Here is a 24,081-nt window from a genome sequence, read left to right as displayed (position 1 = left end):
CAATAATACTGACAAAAGGCATGGTCACTTCTATAAAATGCAGCATTTTGATTAATAACAATAATAAAACAGATTTCTGACCTTTATTTCTAAAATTTTTTGTTTGTCAAAAACTGCACAATCTGGATCAATTACACAGAACCTTGCATTTCACTTTTTATTCCGAGGACAAACAAACATGTCACTGCTGTTGCACTATATAGTATATCTGATGTATAATGCAAGCAATAATATTATAGTTTAATTTAAAAATGTAAATTATGTTTGAAACATTCAACAAATTGGAGTACTGGAATATTGGTCCGAACCACTTCACAGATTTTTAAAGTAGAGCAGAAGTATGCAGACAGAACCATGATAACCCATGTTAGAACTTAAGTAAATAACTAAATAAATAGCACTACTTAAAGAAATTGTCATGACTGATAAATGGTTAGAATTACAAGCACACAAATGTTTGACCTTTCCGTTGTTTTCTTTTGTGTGGATTCAAGAGTTGTTCTTATTATATCTATTTATTTCTTTTTAGAAAAAAATTACCACAGAATTTCCAAATGTATAATATTAAAATGTACATATTAAAACACTCTTCCATGTGTTTCCATCCTTGGAAACAAACAGGTCATAAAGCAGTTTTCCTGACCTGATTGCAGTTCATAAGCCTACTAGGCTTACTTTATCCCTTTCTATTAAAGAAAAATAAAAAAAAAAGGCACAGCCACGGTCAAAGAAAGTATGAAGAGTTTAAACAAGTTAATGGTTTCAAAAATTATGAGATACTTTGAAACAGAGGAAACGTACTACCTCTTCATACATGTGTGGAAAAATCAGTAAAAAAAAAAAAAGATTTCCATACAACGGTTAATGAAGTCAATCCTTCAATACAACAAATGTTTTTTCCGGTTCCACATGAACTTTTGTCAACATATCTCACTCATCAAGATCATCCTGCTTTTGGACAACAAGCAGTTGGTTTTGGCTGGGGCTCACATCTAAGAATGCCTTTCCAGAAGAGGTATCAGTATTTGCTGCAGTCTTGTTTAGCACTGAACAGCTACTTTCTTCTGCGCAGGTAGACCTTTGATAGATTTTCAACTCTTCAGAAATTTTTTTTCCTAGCTCTTGGATCAGCAGCTCAGAGCACTCGGATGCTGAGGTGAAGGTGCCCATTTTTCTTTCTGCTGATAACAGTGTACCTGTGAGATTCCGGGCCATAGGAGAGACATTAGTGCTGGGTTGGGAATTTAGAGAGTTAGACAATTCTCCCCCTCTCTGGTTGGATGCGTTGTAGTCTTGCCCCTTAGCTTCAGAATCCTTGCTGCCATCAGATGATTGGCTGAGATGGTCACTGGTACAACTGGTGTCACTGTGAGCTATCAGAGTACTTTCCAGAACTTCTTGCTTGTCAGCTTCTTCCTCCATCACCATTGTTGCCACCTCCTCAAGCTCTTCGAGTTCCAGATCCAAGTCTTTTTTCTGCAGGTGGGCTTCCTGTAACATCGTAGCCAAGGCTGTAATCTTCTTTGTCCTGAAATGTTTGAGAGTGAAAAGTCAGAGGAGCAAAAAAAGGCTCCCAACCATTCTTAACCAATCTTGTGTATGAATAATCACGAATTTGCACTAATCATGCAAATTTGGAAATCAACATCGAGCAACAGTTTCCACTGAGAACAGCTTCATCAACTACACTTTTATTTGTAGTGCCATGGAGAGGGAGTATCTCTTTATTTATCTCATCAAATTTTTCAGTAAACCTCTATTAGTCTGTCTGGAAATGATCTGCAGTCATATGATCTAATTCTCCTTCACAGACAGATTTTCCTCACAGCACCGTGCTCCCAACTGACATGAAACTTGCATACACAAACTCAGACCTGGCATGGGGTTTGAGCGCCCGCTACCCCCACATTCAGATTGATAAGTACCGATCTGTGTGTGGATATGAGTGAACACCCATTTTTTGGTCGTACTCACATTTGATAGATGAGGGCCATAACTGCTAGACTGGCTTTGGATACTTGAGTTACAGACCCAGGATGACCATGAACTAACTGAATACTCATTAGGCACCTCTTATTCTCAACCGACTGCTCAGTACACTGTTTTTACTGAAGGGCCTTGGATCAACAACAACCAAAAAAAGCCTTTAAGGCTAGTGTTGCTAATAAAACAAAAGTAAATGCAAATCTGCTGAATGAATTTACTAACTGGCCCAGTCAAATGGTCAAACCAGTGCCTTAGATCCAGACCAACCAATATCTTGTAGCTCAAGGCTGCAATTCATAACCAAGAAGCACAAGGGTTAGGGGTGCCAAGAAGCAGTAAGAATGGGTACCAAATTTGGTACTTTAATAGGTACCCACCACATTCCATCTGTAGTACCAAGTACTGAATCACTTAAAATCAAACTGTACCATGTTCAGGTACCCAAAGGAATCCTTGTGACAGTGAAAGTGTAAAGGGAGGCAATTTTCCATGCTTGACATGAACACAGCATTGCAAGGTTAAATTGAAGAATAAATATGTTAAATTTAAAAACTTTGAGATTCTGTTATTGAACAAATTATTACTTATTACCACACACAAAAGTACCAAAAATTGGTACCCTTGAGTACCCATTGCCAAGTACCGGACATCGGTACTGTGTCGGTACCCATCCATAATGGTCAATCTAAGTGTGTTCCCTATTTATGGAATCTACAGACCTTGTTGAAATGGTTGCAAGTTTGACTCCCAGCCTCCATCTTTAACTGCATGTCTTAAAAACCCGTTGAACCACAGCTGTTTGGTTAGGGTATCTGCAGGTTTCAGCTAGTCAAATTTAAGAATTTTTAAGACTTCTTAATGCTACCTTGAATGAAATCTAAGGCAGAACACGCTGTAAATACACACGATGGTCGGGGGTTCTGCTTTATTGCAAAACAAACTGACATTATTCAGCCAACCCTCAATAAATTTGCACTTACCCACAGTTCCAGACTGGCTAGCTCACATGCAGATACTTTAAAAAGACTGGAAATTTCATTCCTTAAGAAAGAAAACAGTTTTTCAAAATTTATTTCAGGAATAAAACGGATATGTTTTTCTTTTTTAAAGCTAAAGATTCTGGCTGACAGGTATGAGCTTGCCTCTTTTTCAACAAATCAGTCTTGTGAATTTTATTGCTATAGATAGTAATAGAAGCAACAGCTGTTCTATATAAAACTCTGAATAAGGTTAAGTATAAGAAGTATAAAAAAGTCAATAAAGTTAGGGGGCCTGGGTTCCCCAGAGGAAAAATATAGCTGTTCTAACGTTAAAATTAAGCCTTTTGGAGCACTTTGAGATTAGATTACAATGAATGGGGAGCTGGCTATTATACTAATTGGGACAGTGGAATAACGCAAAAGCAACACAGGCAGACCCTCAAACAAGTTTCTGAAGTTAGAGTATAAACACATGAGACATTAGTCTGGAGGAACAAATGAAAAATAGCTACTTTCTAAAAATGTACCTTTTCTAGAATATTACCTTTATATATATTTAAAACACATTAATGTGTTCCTAATTTTATTTTGATTGCTTCAGCTGAGGCTAATCCTTTTACTGAGCTGTAGATGGATATCTTGTGAATTCCCAGTGAATATATTAAAGATATTATGACAAATACTGTAGCATATTCATTCTATTTTACATTATAAATCTGAATCTTAGAAATAAACTAGCAAACAAACTTAGACATAACCTACACAGAGCTGTGTTTTATAACTCTGACCCACTCAGTCGTTAACAGTAACAAAATAAACTAATGCTACTAATGCTTGTTGAGCTAATATACCATGTAAGAATAATGTTGTCAAATGGTTCAGTTTAAAGCTGTTTCATGTTGCACGGTGCTCTGTGTGGAAAATGTGTTGTATCACCTGTTGTCTGAATGTGTATTCCTCATGGAGTGTGTCTGGCTTGACGACTGTCTCCTCTGCCTGCTCGTGGTATAACTGAAACGCTCGGTTATGTTACAGATTGTTATTCCCTGGTACTACTTTCTTAGGTCAGGTAAACAAATTGCACACCAGAGCCCAGTTAAAAGACTGGACATGACAGGAAGTGCATGTTGATGCTCGCTACAACAATAATAGCCCCCAACACAGAACGGAGTTCACGAAACAGATAAAAGTTCCGACTGCGGCCGACATAGAAAAAAAACTAGGTAGATATCAGTGGTGTTTTCTCCCAGAGGCCAAGGGAAGCCATGCCTCCTCTCTTTTTTTAGACTGTAGCTGTGATTTAATGAAAATACTCCTCTTTAACAGTGTTGATAATTCTTCTGTGTTTCGTCACTGTCATCGCTTCCTTATTGCTCTCCTCTAGTTATTGAGCATTTTACAATGTGTTAAACAGCGCACTCATAAATCTTCTGTGGCGAATGCGTGGTGAACATACGATACTGCACGCTGTTGTCCGCAAGGAAGCCAAACTGAGTTGGCGTCCCTTGGTGGAAAAAAAAAGATGAGGCTGCGGTCATGACACTGCTCACCTGTAATTGGCCAAGACTGGGTCAAGGGAAGCCATCCCGTCTTTGGCCTCAAGCCAATCAAATCACACTATCGTCATCATCAAGCCACTGAATGAAATCAGGGAGCTTAGCACATTAGCAGTGTGCATGAAGCAGCTGGTTGTGCGTTTGAGTGGGTGGTTGAATGAATTAATAAGATGTTTAAGCTAAGTCAAGAGGACAATGTACGTGTGTGAATGAGTGAGTGAGGGTGGGAGAGCGAAGGGTGTGTAACAGTGTTCAAAGTAAGTAAAATGAGCGCTCTCTGGGGGCTCTAACAGGTCGTTACATGAAATAGCGATATACTAACTGCAACATAGTCTTTTATGTACCACACTCCCTAAAAATCATACAGATTAGAGGCTTTGTCTCACTCGGCTTCCTAAAAAAAAATCCCCACGCCACGCCACTGGTAGATGTTGGTAACATTAACTAGTCCTGCCCAAAAAAATGTAAGACCCCTGACCAATTTATTTCATGCCAGCATACAACATTTTTAATGAATTTAAGACATTTTAAGGCCTTAATTATAGATACATGAATTTAAGACTTATTTTTGACTTTTCAAGAATGTACGGACAACATGTTTGGTCATTTATCAGCTCAACTGTGACAAATAACTTTCTGACCTCTATCTTCAAAATGCTGATGCATTGAGACTTTGTGCATTTCTCCTAAGATTTCGGTGAGTATGGGGTTCATGTGTAATGCTGAACTTACTTTACCCTCTGGATCCAGATGCAGTAATCTGTGATGTACAGATCATTCAGTATATAGGCAGGGTCGTTCTCACTGAAGATTTTGTGAATATGCAGCAGGCATCTGAGGACACAGGCTTTCCCTGAGCACATGAACACAATGATAGACGAAAAGAACAACAGTATTATTTGTACACAGAACTTAGTATTATGATGTGTTTCAGCTGCTAGGAAAAAATATTCAGACTGTTTTAAGTTAGCCAAACATCATTATATCTGCACAGAATTCCTTGTAACAATCAGAGGACCCCACCTAAACAAATAAACGCCTTCACTTTCCCACTATTAGTCCTTACTGGTCTACCAAACATCCCTCAAAATTCATTTGATAAATCCAAAGAAATACCTCCTACCAGCCCATACTGTTCATAATTCTACATGGCATTGTTCACCATAAACAGGAAGTTGCTTTTGAGGGGCTTAAAAACTTGTAGATCACAAGACTTAATAGACTTAATAGGGCTAAGTGGAGTGGAGTTAGACAAGTGAAAAAGGCTTAGTCAGTAGGGATGGGTACCTTCTCACATTTGAAACAATATGTTACAGATGCCCTGACAATTGCTATCTGTACTCAATGGTACCAATTTTCAGTACTTTTTTGTGTTTATGTGGTAATATATATTAATTTGTTTACTAATAAAATCACAAAGTTTTTCATTTTAACAAACATATAACATATAGATAGAATATAATAATAATAATAATAATAATAATAGATTTTATTTTAAAGCGCCTTTCTGGACACTCAAGGTCACTTCACAGTTAGTTAAAAGAAATACGCTTAAAAGGAGAGTCACAAGTACACCTAACATATACACAAAGGTTACATAACTTAAAATGAATCAGAGAAAGCAACCTTGAAACAAACAGGTTTTGAGCTGGGTTTGAATTACACAGTGGCCTTTGGGGGAGCCCTATTTTTTATCATGTGCTAGGGCTGGGGGTAAATGATTATTTGTAGAATGATTAATCTGGCGATTATTTTATCGATTAGTCGACTAATCTCTATTGGATGATTATTTTCTGTTGTTCTCGCGTAACAGAGTTTATTAAACTACACTATTTTGCACAGCAAAATGCAAAATATAGAATAAAATTATACAAAATAAAAATGCCAGTCTGTTTACTCTTACAGTCCAGTAGGGTTGCAACTAACAATTATTTTTAAAGTAGACTAATCAATCAATTATTTTTTTCAATTAGTCGATTCATCATGGTTATTTTGTGTTTCAACCTAATTTGGCCTTTAAAATGTGCAGACCTTTATATTTCAACCTGTGTGTTGCATTTTCACTGCATTTACCCAGAGTTAAGTTCTCACCTCTGATTGGTCAGCCCTGTGTCATGTTTGTTTATTTGTTTGTCTTTATTTCATTCGTGATGACATAAAAAAATATAAGTACTACACAAAAAAATAAGTAAACTCGAATGAAGCAGGTAACAGGGAAAAAAAGTTGTTGTACGCAGTGTTGGAGAGTCTACTTATTAGTGACTTTGGGCTCGTTTTCTAATGTTTATTTGCTTATTGGGGCTTGCTTTGCTCTGTATGATCGCGCCTGACTCTCTCCCAGCTCTCAATGACAATGCATTTAGTTTTGTTTCTCTACATGGGCTATTTTGCTCTCCACCCCTCCTCCTCCCCGCTTAGCGTTACCAGTGCAGTGTGAGCTTGAGAGTGAGAGCTCCATCAGATAAATGTCCTCTTTTTTTCAAAAGTTAGGGGAGTTTTGACACTAGTTTGTGACTCAGATCCTGAAAAACTGTCTGTAACAGAGAGTGAAGGAGACTCTCTAAATCACGCTATTAGACGCTAAACTCCGGGAGCTGTCAGGCTGTCCAAGCCAGAGATGCAGAGCCTCCGTTGGTGCACAGCGCTCTCTGGGAGTGGAGATTTTTCCTCATCAATATTCCTCACATATGAACTTAGTAATCTTTTCCCAAAAAAGTATCCAACATACAGTACCTCATGCTGTGAACTGAATACAAATGAGTATTACCCCCTGGTATTTGATTTCACCATGTGACAACGACAATATAAACATTAATACGACGCGTATTAAAATTTGCGTCGATCAATTGTTATCGACGTAGTCGATTATGTCGACTAATCGTTGCAGCCCTACCATGTGCACCATGACTTTTTAACTCACATGTATGCGCATATTTTATTACCCATATGTGGCCAATAAAAAGTTTACAGAGAAAAAGAATTCCACCATGCAATAGAGCAATTGCCTAATACTGTATTTAAAATATGCACTATAGCAGTAATCCAAAAAGTGTCAGAGAATTTTTCTGTTGACTTCACAAGTTGCTTAAATTCACAGTAACTACGGATCAGAGTGAGATGAATCAAATCCTTGAACAACGTGCAGCATGGAGAGAAGATCTCTGCAAAGTGTCCTCTGCAGATGGAAAAGTTGTTTTAGCTTAAAGACTGATAGATTTAAAGCAATAGAATTACCACAGGACATCCCTCTACAACTTATTGAACCATACCATGTCAACTGTTTAGATCAATGTGAGAGTGGCAGCTTTCCTGGCTCCCAAAACTCTAATTGCCCCTCATTTGAGTTTTACAGAAATAAAGCAGCAGGCAAGACGTTTACAGCTGGTCAAACCCCCCACAAAAGTATGCAGTATGTTAATACACCAGCGCAAACTTTGCCCCTGCTCAGATGCGGCATCGTACTGTAACGTCACACACGACAAACAGTTCTATCTGTGGTGTTGAAACAAGCTCTGATATAAAGTGAGGCTCATTAAAAATCAATTCCATCTCAGTTCGTAAACAGGCAATTTACAAATCTGAAAATTTTCAGAGCTCCCCTGAATGTGTCACCGAGGTCTGTAAGTCATAGTATGCAGAAGGTAGAAGCAGTTGAAGTAGAGGGACTTTTAGTGGATCAGCTTATTATTTTAGTCTCTGTTTTGATGGTAAAATGTTTTAGATAAAGTTTAATCATTTAAAAGTAAAAAAAAGGTAGAGATGTGAAGACTACAAGCACTCTTCAGCTGAAGGTAAAATGAGTAAAATGTGATAAAAATACAAGAACATGTAAACGAGCTGTGGATCTTTAAAGGGCATTGGTGATCACTGATAGATAAACAAACACATATGTGTCTTTGTTCCTGAATGTCTTGATGAGTTAGTATGAACAGCTGCATGAGATGAAAGGTTGTCATGGTGAAGTGCCTGTTAGGCTGCACCTGTGTCTTTAAGCTGAAAGCTGTATTTGAGACATTTGGTGGCAAAGCAAGAGTCAAAATCTCCTGTCACCTTGCCAAAACCATGAGTGCTAGCAGAAAAATAACCAGACTGTGAGAATCCCAAGACCCTGAGGAAGTTGCCGGTGCTAGTTTAATTTCTGCAGACCCAGAAATGTGCCCATGACAGCGATAGACAAATGAGTCAGGTAACACTTTCAGGAGAGCCGGGCTCCCCTTTGCTCCCCCATTATTCGCACCCTGGTTTTGAGTTTTGATTAATACAGCAAGAGAATCTATGTTCCCGATACTAGGTGGGAGAGAGTTCCAGAGTTGGGGAGCAGAGCAATGGGCAGAGGGAGAGAGCGGGACGGGGATGGCAATATGGGGGCGATCAGACAGACAGATACAGCGGGGCCAGATTGAGGATGGCCTGGGAGCCAGTAAAGCTACTGGAGGACAGGAGTGATGTGGTGAAAGGAGGGGGTTCTGGTGATGATACGGGCTGCAGAGTTCAGCCTGTATCAGTTGGAGCTTATGGAGGGATTTAGGGGGGGACACCGAAAAAGAGGGAGTTACAATAGTCAATACGAAAAGTGACAAGGCTGTGGACCAGGACAACGGTAGAGTGAGGGGTGAGAGAAGAGTGGAGACTATTTATGCTACGTTGATGGAAATAAGCAGACCAGGTAATGTTATTGATATGAGAGTGGAAAGAACACTGTGGAGCTGTCTATGAAGAGAGAAAAACTGTTAACCTTTGATAATGTGAATTTGGTACCAACCAGAAGGAATTCTGTTTTATCACTGTTGAGTTTCAGGAAGTTTGAGGTGAACCAGGCTTTAATCTCAGAGAGGCAGAGGGTCAGGGAAGAAGGTGGGAGAGTGGAGTTGGGTTTACTGGACAGATAGAGCTGCGTGTCATCCCCGAAGTAATGAAAGTGGATACCATATTTACGGAAGATACCGCCAAGTGGGGGTAATTGAGTTGGATGAACTGACTGCGGCCTGTGAGGTAGGAATGAAACCAGTGCAGGGGGTGTCGGTGATACTTTTGATAAGTTGCCCATTACTGAGGGATTGTACAGGGCTGTCAATACTCAGACTCAAGTGATATGGGAACTTAATCGCAGGCAGGATGTGATTCCTGGACTTCTTTGCAGAATGGATAACAACTTTGGGAAGTTGTCAGCTCGACTTGGCTGTTAGGGCCACCAAATTAGGTTATTTGGCACGCCACAGAGTTGACCAGTTTGGACTTTAAGGCAGACTGAAAAGTGTGTCTGTCTGACCCAAACAATCTCCGTCTCTCTATTGGCTCTTCCGTGTCTGCCTTGGTAGGCAGACACGGTACTCTCCTGGACTGAATACAGACAGATGCTCTACCCCCTCCTATCCTGCACCTTTCTCCTGTGAACTTGTCTCTGGATCAGAACTCTTCAAGGCCGCCACAACAGCAATAGCTGTGGCCTTGTCACCATCTGACATAACAAACATTGTTGAGTCTGGGTGGGGATAAAGTCCATGGGCTTACACATACACACACGAGGTCACATGGCACACACAACCTTGGACACAACACCTTCTTTGGCTCTAAATTAGTTCAGCTGCAGAGGGTTGATGTGCTCGTGCCCGAGTAAGGCTGCGTGCGCGCCCCTCCGTGGCTGAGCAGTGACATTTGTGCAAGTCTTCGAGTTTATGTTTGTTGTTATCATATGCTTATAATCTGAGGTGATTTTTTTCTCTATCTCAAACTACACCCCCTGTTGGGATTAGTCTAGAATTGGCCTTTTTTTTCTCACTCTTCTCCCAATGTTGCTTTTTCATATCTATTGCAAAGGGGTGCTGGGTAGCTGACAGTTCATAGGTTCATGCCATTTCTGTGTTTTCCCATGTTTGTTTTCTTGTATGTCTTGAAAAGGACGTAACTGAAATGAAATTTCCCCTCGGGGATCAATAAAGTATTCTGATTCCGATACCTATGGAGGACAGTCTGTTGAGGAGAAATGGTGCTGCTGAACGGCTATTTTGATTAATGAATTTATTTATTGCTGCACCTTGCCTTGGTAACTTTGGTAACTCCCCTGGGCCGGCCCATGCAGCTGCAGACACCTCTCACTCAAACTGACTGAGGTGACGATTGATTGGCCCAGCCCATGGTCTGTCAAGACTATCCTGCCCAAATGCCCTCTATGAGAGGCTACAGAGGCCAAGGAGTCCCATCCATGTACATTCTAGCCCCCATCATAATTCTTTAAAAGTACATGGTTTTTAATGCTTTTTTCAGTTTTTGGGGTGTTTTCAATGACAAAATTTATTTTTTAATACCAAACATCAAAGTCATCATTTTGGCCCCATTTAGCTGCCCAATCTCAGTTTTTTCCAGGATAATTCACAGCTCATTAACTCATGCCTGGGTATGCTCAATTTCTCCTAACTCCACTTCTGTGTAGCAGGATACTCCTATAAGTATGGCAATCTCATTTTTAAGCAGCTTACATACTAGTATGCTGGTGTTGCTGCTAATGCGTTTTCAGACAACTCACCTTGCTTCAGAATCAAAGCTGTGTCACAAGCGGCTGCAGAGACCATTGCAAAGTGTCTGTAGAGTGGGTAGCACAGAACCCTCCGTCCAAATGACACCAGGACTTCTTGTAAACAGCAGAACGTCTGCAAAAAAAAGGTGTCAAAGATCAGAAACCTACCAAGCTTTCAGTCTAAATAATCTTAGGAAACAAATATAATCCTGGAAATGAAACTTAAAAAACGTTTTGTTGAGTATTTGGACCATTATATTTACAATATTGCACAGCGCAATCTGATAAACTTAAAAATAAAAGCCTTGCCTCTGTTCTGTGAAATTGGAAAATTGCTTGGATTTAGGAAGTGTACAAAAGCTTGGAAATTGGAAACTGCAGAGAAAATTCCTCTCTCAGCAAAGGTGGGTTTACGCAGAGTTCTTGGTCAGGGCCCATATGCATGTTTAGTCAATAAACAAACGAGGCCATTAGTCCTAACATTCTGTTATGAATTGGCTCGTCTGGCTGCAGCGTTAGCTGCATCAATGACTGCAAATAATTAGCCAGTTAACTAATTACACCATGAAAGAGACGCAGGTGCAGATTTCGTCATAACTAAGGAGAACCTCCTGGAAAACCCATCCAACGAAGTTGAAATGTGCATGTCTGCTACTCAGAAACAGCAATAAACCTAGCCAGCGGTGTGACTAAGAGAAGATCAAGAAAAACACTTTTCAGCCAGAGAAATGGATATTTTATTACGAGAACACACAAACAATTGTTATCAGTGAGTCAATTAGGTTAAAAAAGGAGAAAGAGAAAGTTTGGCAATCTTACACGGAGTAAATGTGTGTTTCTGAGCACACAGTAAAAAACCTCAATGATAAAATCAGTAATATGAAAGCTGCTTTACACAACAAACGCTGCAGCAATGCCCCAGTACCTCGAAAAGTAACTCCTAAAGCAGTTTATGAACTCCATCATTTCATCTCACACATCTTGGAAGGACCCAGATGCAGAAAAGCAAAAAGCAAATAAAACTCGTTAAACTGTCGGCAGCGAGCATCCCCAGTTTGAGACCTTGATTGTCTCCCTTATATCATCTGTTAAATGAAAAAATGTTGTGTCTCCTAATTCCTAGATCTAAATTTGCTGTATGGCTATACATCACCACCTTTCCAAAGGCTTGTCCACTGTTTTTGTGTATTTCGTCTCAAACGGTAATGCATTGCGCGATGTCTGCCTTTAAACAGCCAAACAGGCAATGTAATCCTGCCGTTAGTGCCTGTAATGGTGGGGTCTGCCTCCATCAAACCTAACACTCTTGTTGCCTGTTTACCAGGCTCATGCATACCACTAATCTAATTTTTTTTTGGGCCGTTTGCACTAATGGTCATGCATATGGCCCCAGGATTGGATTGCAAGTGAGCAGCTGAAGAATGGGCATTTGCACCTTGCATCAACCATGGGTCTCTTGGGATCACCCATGATCAAATCTTACTTTCCTTTCAACTTGTGCAAATCAACACAGTGTCCCATACACCTCTGTGGTACCATTTCTTGGTTATAACTGTTAGGATACAACATCCTCAGCCAGACTCCAGAGAAGACACAAATGCCATCTCTACAAGCAAAGGGGCCACTTCATCATAATTCATCCAGTAATACGGTACACATGTCAGAGATTTCTACATATGAATGAACTCACCATTTACCTACCTCTCAACAATCACAATCCATACCAATTGAGACTCTGGGTTCATTAAAGAGGAGCAAATCATTTAAACCTTTCAATTAAAAAATAGATGTATAGAAATAAAACGTAGAACACTTATAGAGGTGTTCTTTTGTGTTTATAAACTTTTAAATGTGTGATAGTGAATTGTTTATTGCCTGTTGACTTATTTCTGTGTGCATGACAAGACTCACCTCTAGCCAGCAAAGAGTACCACTGAGTTTCCTGATGGTCCAAGATGACTCAACCTGAGTCAAAAAGGGAGAGTACCTGTTATGACTGCAACAGCATACAGAGAATACAAAGCCAGAGTAAAAATCATTTTTCTGTGGAAAAAAGGAATTAAAATTCAAACTTTTGACTGAGGTTGAAAAAAAGGCTGGAGATAAGGAGGGAAATAATTTTAGACTGTTTACTTTAAAGGTCATGTAAACAAAACATTCAAACAGTGGTGAAGTTTTGTTTTCAAACTAGGCTGTTAACATGCTGATTTATTAAAAATCTCTTGTACAACACTTGCAGGAAAAAAATCTATCTATTGTAGATCTAGATGTATAACATGTTGAATGCATGAAATAGGAATCTCTTGTAAGAGAGTTTTGTATTAAGCCATTTGGTTTTTTTTTTTTTTTTTTTTCCGTTGCTAGGCGCTACCCAAGTAGCTGCCTGTTGCAGCAGCTCTCTCGTCTTTGTCCGTTTCTTGTAATTTTTTTGTCTCTTTTTTAGTAATCTTTGTTTTTGGAGTGGATCATCACTTTGTATGGTTCATTGTCGGTCACGGACACCAAACTTTTTGTGGCTTCGGCCATATTTTTTTTTACTACTTTTCTCCTGTGTTTGTCTGGAGATCCTACATGTAACCATGGCTGCATTGTTTACATGCAAAAATAGCTGTTAGCAGCCTGTAGCATGTCAATACTAACTAGTGTAGGGCTTGATGATTTCCCTCGAGCTGAGGAGGAGGAGGTGAGGACGACGTGCTGGTTCTCGGATGTGAGCTGGGAGGTGACGACGTGGACCTGTCCTTCCATCCATTGTTGTTGGGAACGTGGGATCTAGCCCCGGGGGATGGACGAGCTAGCTGTGCTAACCCAGCGGCATCGTGCTGTTCACGGACGTGGCTGACGGAGCTAACATCGGACGCCGGTGCCACATTGGAGGAGCTTCGCCTGCTGTGAGCAGACAGGATCCAGGAGACGGAGACTGAACAGACTTCTGGGGAGGCTCAGTCCTGGACCCTGTGGAGGTGGAGACTGGCTGGGCTGGAGAGTGGTGGACGAGTGGTGGACGGGATGTCGTCATCTAATTTCTTATGGACTTTTTTTGCACTTTCTATACTCTTATTTACTTTTGTTTTCTTAAATGCTGCAGTGACTCCTGAATTTCCCCTCGGGGATAAATAAAGTATTTTCTATTCTATTCTGTTCTTTTCTATTGTGGGGCTTTAGGGGACGTCTCTTGTAGACCTGTTTTTATCTTATGCTTTTGTAAAGCACAAACATATGAAGTGAGGGGTATATACACATGATTAAACTGACTTTAAAGTATGATTAACCTGAGGTTTTTAACTGTAAACACAAAAGCAAGTCTTCTTTAGTTCAGGCTAGCTAGTGTTAGCAAACTATCTTCAAAGCTCCCAAGAAATTAAAGCTGCAAGCAGCATTGGACGGGTCCTTGGTCTCCTGCTGGTACTCCCCATCTTGTACCTTTTTTGTGCGTCTCAATGAGACAAACATTTTGGCGTTGGTTTGATCTCTTTACGACATTCCTAGCACCCATAAGAACCATTTTTATGTGGTTTTGAGTGCCTGTAGAGAGCATATTATGGAATATTGGGGGGGTCTTGTTTGGTATCATATAAAATTTTGGTTCTTGTAATGTGTGTGCCAATTAGGGTGAGTTTCTGAGCATTCTTAGGGGGTGTAATAAGCGATCAAAGAGTGTTGAAGGGTAAAAATGTGTGGAAATATCAAATACCAGACTTCCTGTCTGTGCTAGGTCAGGGTGCCAGTGTATGATTTTTTGGTGTCAATGAGACAAACATTTTGACGTTGGTTTGACGTCTGTATGACAGTCTGTATGTGAGCTTTTAGGGCCATAGTAGAACTGTGGCTCTAGAACCATGTTAGAAATTGATTAGAATAAATATTACAGTCTTATGCCGCGGCCACACCAACCGCGAACACGTGAATTTATTCGAGCAAATCGCCTGTCACGCGCCGCATGAACACCCGAGTCTCGCTGCTGGACTATTTGGACAAGCTGAGGGGTGAACACGCGTTAGCACGGTACTGCACATACGGAGTAGAGAGCCCGTTCATTTAAAGACCGAAAGCCCAAAAGAGCATCTGAAAAACAATGAGCTGTGGTTTCAAAAGCCTGACAGGAGAGTGTGTGAAAGCTTTAGAGATCACAATCAAGGCCTGCTGCCTCCCCCTGGTAATCCACCTCCACTGGCCCTGCCTGGCAGTTCTCTGGGATCTCATCCTCGAACCTCCGACCACCCGAACCCCCGGACCCATGTTCTCTGAGGTCTCCCTGTGGATAATGAAGGGGTGGAGGAAAGAGAGGAGCACAGAGAACTTCCATCTTTTCCCTGGCTCTGCCCCTGCCCCGCTCCTCCCTCCTCTCTATCAGGCTCAAAACTCCGCTGAGGAAAACATAGTCGGACTCAGTGATGACCCGTGCAGGCAAATCCAGCTGGGAAACGAATGTTTACAGAACTAACCTTCAAAACCTGTCTCCTCAGCAACTTCCACCCAAGCCTGATCCTTTTTTTCCGGTCTCTGTAGAGTACACGCGTCGTATCGTATAACTCTGGATGGTGACACACCACACAGATTGTTTTCTCCTCCATCCACCAGTGGAGTTGGAGCCGGAGCAGGCGGCGGTTGCCCCCCAACGTCATCAAATCAATAACGTCGTGGGGGAATGTCATCACTGATTGGCGGCCACGGCGAGCCGCGAATTCGCGTCAGAAGTTCAATATTTTGAACTCGAGCAAATTTGCGTCTACCGCCCAAATGCGTGAACGCTCCAAACGTGCCGCACCAAATGCCCCAAACGCGCTGCCAGAGGCGAATCGGCGGCTAAATGCGTCTTTGCATTGACTTTGTATGTAATCGCGCCGCAAATTTGCGTTTGGTGTGGCCGCACCATTAGGATCTAGTTCATTTTGATTACCTCCATCGATGTACAAAAGTCCAAACTTAAAGCTGACTAGCGTCTAATAACTTTCTGGATGTTGTTGTTAAGTTTGTAATTGTCTATTTCTGAGGTTGTATCCAGGTCTTTCACTATCACCACACTTAGGTATTTAAATAATGTTTTCTTCCACTTCATGTTGTATTTGTCTCCTATTTCTTGCTTAGGAGAATAGTTTAATGGATGTTATCTCCATATTGTTGTATACTGTTATCCTAATGGACTAATAAAAAATATTGACAGCTGACCTCTTAAATAAAGAGCAGAAATAAAGAGTGTTGTCCAGACATTGAACTGTTGGCAGTTGGTATGAGGCCATATTACCTCCCCAGAGAATTCAGTCAAATAATAACAATCCTTGTGTACATTCCACCCAAAGCAACTGCTGAAGTTCCATGTGATGTTATCCAAGAAACTGTTGCCAGGCTACAGACTCAACATCCTGAGGCTCTCATAATAATATCTGGAGACTTTAATCATGTTAGCCTCTCCTCTTATCTCACTGGTTTTAGACAGTTTGTTAATTGCCCAACCAGAGTGAATAGAACACTCAATCTTCTATATGCCAACGTCAAAGATGCATACAGTGCCACTGCATTACCACCACTGGGCAGGTCGGATCACAATCTGGTTTTACTTCAGTCTTGTTACAGACCCTGCGTATTGAGGCAGCACGCAACTACTGTAACAGTTAGAAAATGAACACCTGAGGCCAGTGAGGCTCTGAGAGATTGCTTTGAGTGCACAGACAGGAATGTATTGTTAGAAACAGATGAGAACAGTATAGATATTGATAAAAAGGTTGATTGTTTTACTGAATACATCAACTTCTGTAAAGATAATATCATACCATCAAAGACTGTACTCCGTTTCTCCAATAACAAACCCAGGATCACAAGTGACATCAAGGATATCCTCAATCAGAAAAAGGAAGCCTTTAGAGATGGCGACAAAGAACGGTTCAAACTGGTGCAAAAAGTGCTAAAGAGGAGATTAAGGGAGGCTAAGGTGAAATATAACAAGAACATTGAGAGAAAATTACAAAATAATAACATTTGCGATGTGTGGAGAGGCATCAATAACATCTCTGGTTATAACACAAAAACAAAGCAGCCAATTGTGGGTGATATATGCTCGTGAATTCAACCAGTTCTTCAACAAGTTTGACACAGCGACCACGTCCTCCTCTACTGCTGTCCCTTCTTCACATCTGTGTCTCTCCACCACTCCTGCTACATCCCCTCTTACACCTGAGCCTCTTCCACCGTCACCGTCTGTCACAGCTTTAGGAGTGAGGTTAGAGTCAGGAAGACTGTGCTCAGGGAAGGCTGCTGGTCCAGATGGTGTGTGTCCAAGACTGCTTAAGGACTGCACTGCCCAATTGTGTGAACCCCTTCAGAGGATCTTCAACCTGAGTCTACAGTTGGGTCTAGTCCCAGCTCTGTGGAAAACATCTTGTATTGTGCCGGTACCAAAACTCAAATGCCCAGCAGAACTTAACGACTACAGACCAGTTGCCCTCACCTCACATGTTATGAAAACCTTTGAGAGGCTGCTTTTACGTCTGTTGAGACTTGAGGTCAAAGACACACTAGAACCTCTGCAGTTTGCATATAGAAATCATATTGGAATGGATGACGCAATTATATACATGCTCCACCGTGCCCTGTGCTATCTCGAAGAACCTGGCACCTATGTAAGAATTATGTTCTTTGATTTTTCAAGTGCATTTAACACCATCCAGCCCATGATATTGAGAGATAAGCTCAAAGACATAGGAGTGAACCCATCCTTTGTCTCCTGGATCACAGACTATCTCACAGATAGGCCACAGTTTGTCAGGTCAGGAAACTGCGTCTCTGGGACGGTCATGAGCAGCACGGGGGCTCCGCAAGGAACTGTTCTGGCTCCATTCCTATTCACACTTTATACTGCAGACTTCAAATACAACTCTGAGTCCTGTCACATCCAAAAATACTCCGATGACACTGCTATTGTGGCGTGTATCCAAAATGGACAGGAATCTGAATACAGGGATCTGATAAAGGCTTTCTGTGACTGGAGTCATAGAAATTGTCTCCTACTGAACACCTCAAAAACAAAGGAAATGATTGTGGATTTCCGAAAGTCTGGGCTCTGCCATCTGCCAGTTAACATCCATGGGGTAGACGTGGAGGTGGTGCCCTTCTACAAATATCTTGGTGTACATCTGGACAACAAGTTGGACTGGTCCCTTAATACAGATGCACTCTTTGAGAAGGGGCAGAGCCGTCTCTTTTTCTTAAGGAAGCTCAGATCAATTGATGTCTGGAAAGCTGCTGCAGATGTTTTATCAGTCGGCGGTAGCGAGTGTTTTGTTTTATGGTGCAGTCTGCTGGGGAAAATGTTTACAGCAGAAGGACAAGAGACGACTGGAAAAACTGGTGAAGAGAGCTAGCTCCGTGGTTGGATCCAGTTTGGACTCACTGGAGGCTGTGGTGGAAAGGTATACACAGAAGAAAGTGGAGGCCGTCATTCGTCACACTGATCACCCGCTTCACAACATCAGCCATCAGAGTCTTTAATTCTTTAATATTTGGAAGATGAGCTACATCCAAACTACATGAATTTCACTTCTGGGATGAATAAAGTATTTTTATCTTATCTCATCTTATCTTAAAACTCTGGTCTACCGCTGCATAATTACGCACAATCGACACACTTCAGCTCCACTTCCTCCTCAGTCTGTGACAGGTTCAGGCTGGAGTCTGCAGCTTCTTTCAGAGCTCAAACGCATTTTTAAAAGCCAACTTCCACCTTTCAGGGCCTGAATGGAAACAATTCATGATTTTGTTGCTTCTACTAGTCAGACATTATGAATGTATTAATCAAGGAATAAACGAAGAATGTGTATATTAAATGTTTAAAACTCTGCTGTGTTTTAGTTTGTCACATCCACGCTACTGAATCACTGCAGTGATTTCCGTGCAGGTGAGTTTTTTTCTGATTCGCTCTAGTTTACCGACTGCCAAACAACACAGCGTCATTTCCTCTCTATCTCTGTTGCTATGGTGTTGTTGATTACCAGCATGAAGAAGTTCCCTTTTGAGACCTGCACCAATTCCCATGGTAGATTGATAAATGTGCCAATGTGTTGACATGAGGTATGATCTATGACGTGATCGCTTTGTACCCTCCTCTCAACAATTATTTTAAACAATAGCAGGGCTGTAGTTGTAAGAGGGCTGTGTCAGACAAAAATAGACTTAATATAAGCCAAAAAGTCTCTTAAGTTGTAGCAGTGTTCTCTCTGACTCTGATGAGATCACGCTTTGAGTAAACAGGCGCATCACAATGACGTAGGCAGGCCGTGTGTATCTTAAGTCCAATTCATATTGGAGAAGTGTGAGCACAGGCTGTACTGCGCCGCAGGGTAACAGTGCTGTGGCAGGCTTTAGTACGGCACAGTTCACATGGGGGGCGTCGGTGGCACAGTCGGAGAATGCGCTTGGTCGGTAATCGGAAGGTTGCAGGTTCAAGCCCAGCTCTGGGCGACACATGGCGATGTGGCAAGACACTTAACCCCCAGTTGCCCCCACTGCTGCGTCAGTGGTGTGTGAATGGGTATGAAAGGGCGTGACTGCGTTAGATGTACTGATGGATAGCTGTCATAGTAAAGGTTGGATCCATCAGTGTGTGAATGTGGGAGCGAATGGGTGTGGATGGGTAAGTGTGACCTGTGGTGTACAGCAGCTTTGAGTGGTCCATGACTAGAAAAGCGCTATATAAGCTCAAGTGCATTTACCATTTACCATTTACATGGCCAGTGGGAAAGGATAAGAGTGTCAACCTCCAGAGTCCAGTTTTCTAGTTTCTACAAAGGTGTTTCTGCTTCCTCCACTCTTCAGGTTGCCACTGCTGTTCGGTAATGAGTGTGAAAACATCCCCTATTTTTGATTTTAGGCCTCTGATCTCCATGCTAATGTTTTTCAGCCCACAGCGGATCCCTGAATCACAGCTAGCGAGGATGGTTTTGTCATTGTAACTATCTTCTTCTTGTTGGCTAGAAGCAACAGAGCCTTCCACCTCATCTTTTTTTTGACAGTGATAGAGTTTTATGATCCTTCTGTCCCCATTCCCCACTCATTTCAGCAAAATAGTTGCACAACTTTCAAAAATTTAAGTTTTGGGGATATTTCACATTGGTCTAGCGGGAGCTCTAATGTTGTTGCCACCACACCATTGCATAACCAGAAGTCCTGAATATGGAGTTTTAATGTTTTGCATACCAAAACCGGATTCTGCCCTTGTTTTACAAAGTATTCTGACTTTTTGGAACAGGGGTTGTATTTTGTGTGCTTCGGCAGGAACCTTATGTAACCATAAGTAAGCCTGGCTCACTTTGCTGCTATTGATTACCTAGGAAAAGTGACATGAATAGATTTAAATGAGAACTTGGATCTGCTGGTAATATCTTAAAGCTTTGAATACAGAAAAGGGGACAGAAGGGTTTGAGGATAGAGGCCTTTCAGGGAAATATGCTTCGCACAAACACACAAACTCACATTGCACTCTCCCTCTGTCGAACGCACTTCATAGGAATAAGCCAGCAGGATGTCCACAAGGCTGAGCCACACTTGGCAACAAGCTACCTTGTCTAGAAGGTAGGAGCAATTGTTGAATGTCTTCAGCTGTTCCTTCTCAATTTCCGTCAAGGGTATAGCTGCAAGAAAAAAATCATTTGGAAAATTAGAATTACAGGCATCCATCTGGTTTTGGGTTCTACAAGTGATTAGTAGGAGCTTGGGTAGTATGTTATTCTTGATTAATTTCTGACCTCTCATAGAGTTTCCACTGTGCTGGCTTAAAATGGGTATAAAAATTTAATTTAGTCTGAAATTTTTCAATCCTGTGAACTCCCGGGAACTCCCGGGAACTCATGAAGAAAATTAGAACAAGTTTAGGATTAAAGTACTTTATGATGCTGGGTGATTTTCTTGTTAGCATGGCAGATGCATGGTACTAGGGCTGCAACGATCGGTCGACATAATCGACTACATCGACGAAAAAAAATCATCGACGCAAATTTTAATAGTGGATGCGTCGTACTATTGTTTTTATTGTGGTTGTCACATGGTGAAATCAAATACCAGGGGGTAATACTCATTTGTAACTTTCAGTTCACAGCATGAGGTACTGTGTTATTGGATACTTTTATGGGAAAAGATTCCAAAGTTCATACGTGGGGAATACTGATGAGGAAAAATCTCCACTTCCAGAGAGCGCTGCGCGCTGACGGAGGCTCTGATGGAGGCTCTGATGGAGCCTGACAGCTCCCGGAGTTAAGGGTCTGATAACGTGATTTAGAGAGTCTCCTTCACTCTCTGTTACCGACAGTTTTTCAGGATCTGAGCCACAAACTAGTGTCAAAACTCCCCTAACTTTTGAAAAGAGAGGACATTTATCAGTCTCAAGCTCACACTGCACCAGTAACACTCGGCGGGGAGAAGGAGGGGCGGAGTGCGCATGAGCGAAGTGGAAGCAGCGCATGTAGAGAAACGAAACTAAACGCGTTGTCATGGAGAGCTGGGAGAGAGTCAGACGGGATCATACAGAGAGCAAAGCAAGCCCCAAGCAAATAAACATTAGAAAACAAGCCCAGTGTCACTAATAAGCGTTCTGTCCAACACTGCGTACAACAACTTAATTTCCCTTTTACCTGCTTCATTCATTTTGAGATTTATCCAATTTATTTTTTTTGTATAGCCTAGAACTTATATTTTTTCATGTCATCATGAATGAAATAAAGACAAACAAACAAACAAACATGACACAGGGCTGACCAATCAGAGGAGAAAACCTAACTCTGGGTAAATGCAGTGAAAATGCAACATACAGGTTAAATTTTAAAGGCCTGCACATTTTAAAGGCCAAATTAGGTTGAAACTCAAAATAATCGTGATTAATCGACTAATCGAAAAAATAATCAATAGATTAGTCGACACTAAAAATAATCGTTAGTTGCAGCCCTACGTGGTACACCTACAAATATTCATCATTAATAACAGCAGGTGACAATGCCTCTTACTATTACTCTCAGCAGTACAGTGGTTGGGTGCCCAAATTTGTATTGTACAGCCCTGATCATTTGGTCTTTCCTGGTAAAATCCGTGAGAATCTGTCAGCCTTAGAGACGGCCAAAGTTGGTCTGCCAGCAATGATTTCTGGTCCAAAGTATATTTTGACAGTGACTTTGAATTTATATATTAATTTCTCTGAGCAAGTGAATATTTGTGCTACTGTCTACAGTGGCCAACACCTGGTACTGAAACAGCACAGTCAAGGAGGTGTTAGTGCTGGATTACTTGCATCAATTACAGCTAGGGATGCAACTATTATAGATTTGAACTGTACAAGTATTGTATGAGAAATAATCACAATTTTTAGGCATTAATTCAGGGGCTGACATAAACATAAAATGGCTCGAGGGCAAATCAAGTTTACGGGCCTCAACTCTTTAACCTCTGGCCCAGGATTTATATTTTGATTCAAATATGTAATGTGAATAATACTATCATATGTTCTCTCCATGCATGCGTGGGTTCTCCCCAGGAAGTCCGGCTTCCTCCCACAGTCCAAAACATGCTCATCAGGTTAAATGGTCACCATAAATTGTACATAGGTGTGAGTGTGTGCGTGAATGATTGTCTGTCTGTGTCAGCCCTGTGATCGTCTGGCGACCAGTCCAGGGTGTACCCCGCCTCTCACCCAATGACAGCTGGGAAGGGCTGCAGCCAACCGTGACCCTGAACAGGATAAAGGGTTCCGAAAATAAATGAATGAATGAACACTGTAATATATGTATTTTGAAGTTATACTCCTGCTCTTAAACCTTGTTATGCTAATATGCTGTAGACATACCTAAGTAGTACAGTGTGATCTCCTGATGCAAATAATGACCAGATCTCCTGATTTATCTACAAACCAGAAGAGTTCACATTCATTTCTACAAACTACTGTAAGATGGGATTAATTTATATCTCATTTATTCTAAGTGTCATAATATATTCCTTATTTAATTCTAATTTTATTTTCATTATTAAGATATTTAATAAAGCTTAAAAGACTTTTATTCATATACTACACTGCCTCTTTAAGGTTGCTCAGGGTGACATTGTTTTAACACTGATGTAAAGGCGTCACGTCAGCTTTGTGTGCTTTTTTACTTCCTTTATTAACGGTCATTGAAGGCATCACAATGCGCTGCAAAAGTTGTCCTGTGCTCCACACAGCCCTCAAAGTATGATTACATTATGCCTTTACTAAATGCTGTTGAGGTTTAAGAGTTCATAAGTTATAGTCACAGCGTTACACTACTTTATCTTTTTCTGTATGTATCAACTTACTTGTCTACATGTGTTTGCATTTATTGACTGATTTGGCAAAAGACTAAATTATGATCTGCATATTATCAGCTGCCCAGCCAGCTCCAGCGGTCTTGTCAGAGTGACTAAAATTTCCTCCGCCGCTTGTTTTCGTAATTTGTATCATATTCTGTGTCATCCTCCCTCAGCTGTCCTGCTGATTTTCTTTTGTTTTCACTTTGAGAGACCTTGTCAGGACTTTGACCGGAAACCGGAGATTTAAATACAATTTACTTGTCAAATGAAATAGAAAAAGCCTGCGTCACAATCTGTGTTCATTTGTTTAATTTGCTGTTTTTAGCGCACTGATGGGAAAGGGGGAGTGGGCAGTGGCGCCGTCTGCAGTCTTGCCTTTCATTCATTGTGTGTGAACACGCGCAGAGAGACAGACGTGAAACGCTCTCTGAATCAGTCACCAACATCTAACACTAATCACTGGCAAAACAACAGTTTGCTATCATATAAAAACAATGTAGTTATTTGTTTATTCTTAGAGGCAGTATTTTAACTTACAAAGCAGTCTAATGGAGTGCCCAGCCAGCTGGCCTTTCATATGTGCACCTGGGCAAGCGGGCCAGTTATAATGTGGAGCCCTGCTAAGCTAATAAAACTTAGCATAGCTTCCATGTTTTTTGCACCAAAAATAATGTGCCAGCACAATATCCACTTTTGGCGAATAGGGAAAGAAACTATGTAGAACAGCCTTTGTGATTAAATAAAT

General features: G+C 41.1%; 1 protein-coding gene across 4 annotated transcripts in view; it reads right to left on the bottom strand.

The window, feature by feature from the left end:
• Positions 1-3: 3 nt before the first annotated feature.
• The window catches only part of shq1 (SHQ1, H/ACA ribonucleoprotein assembly factor), a 279,134-nt gene continuing 255,056 nt past the window's right edge, over positions 4-24,081 (bottom strand). For all 4 annotated transcript variants that reach the window (XM_074665378.1, XM_074665366.1, XM_074665357.1 and 1 more), the window contains 5 exons: positions 20,502-20,659; positions 12,948-13,001; positions 11,046-11,169; positions 5,255-5,375; positions 4-1,528 (listed from right to left, as the gene is read on the bottom strand). In XM_074665378.1, coding sequence (XP_074521479.1) covers positions 931-1,528; positions 5,255-5,375; positions 11,046-11,169; positions 12,948-13,001; positions 20,502-20,659 — 1,055 coding nt within the window. In that variant the 3' untranslated portion in view covers positions 4-930. The remainder of the gene's footprint in view (positions 1,529-5,254; positions 5,376-11,045; positions 11,170-12,947; positions 13,002-20,501; positions 20,660-24,081) is intronic.

The sequence above is a fragment of the Halichoeres trimaculatus genome, unplaced genomic scaffold (assembly GCF_033239565.1).
Source record: "Halichoeres trimaculatus isolate MK-OKI-2021-1 unplaced genomic scaffold, fHalTri1.1 fHalTri1_scaffold_1, whole genome shotgun sequence".
Taxonomy (NCBI): Eukaryota; Metazoa; Chordata; class Actinopteri; order Labriformes; family Labridae; genus Halichoeres; species Halichoeres trimaculatus.
This window is presented reverse-complemented; position numbering and strand designations above follow the sequence as displayed.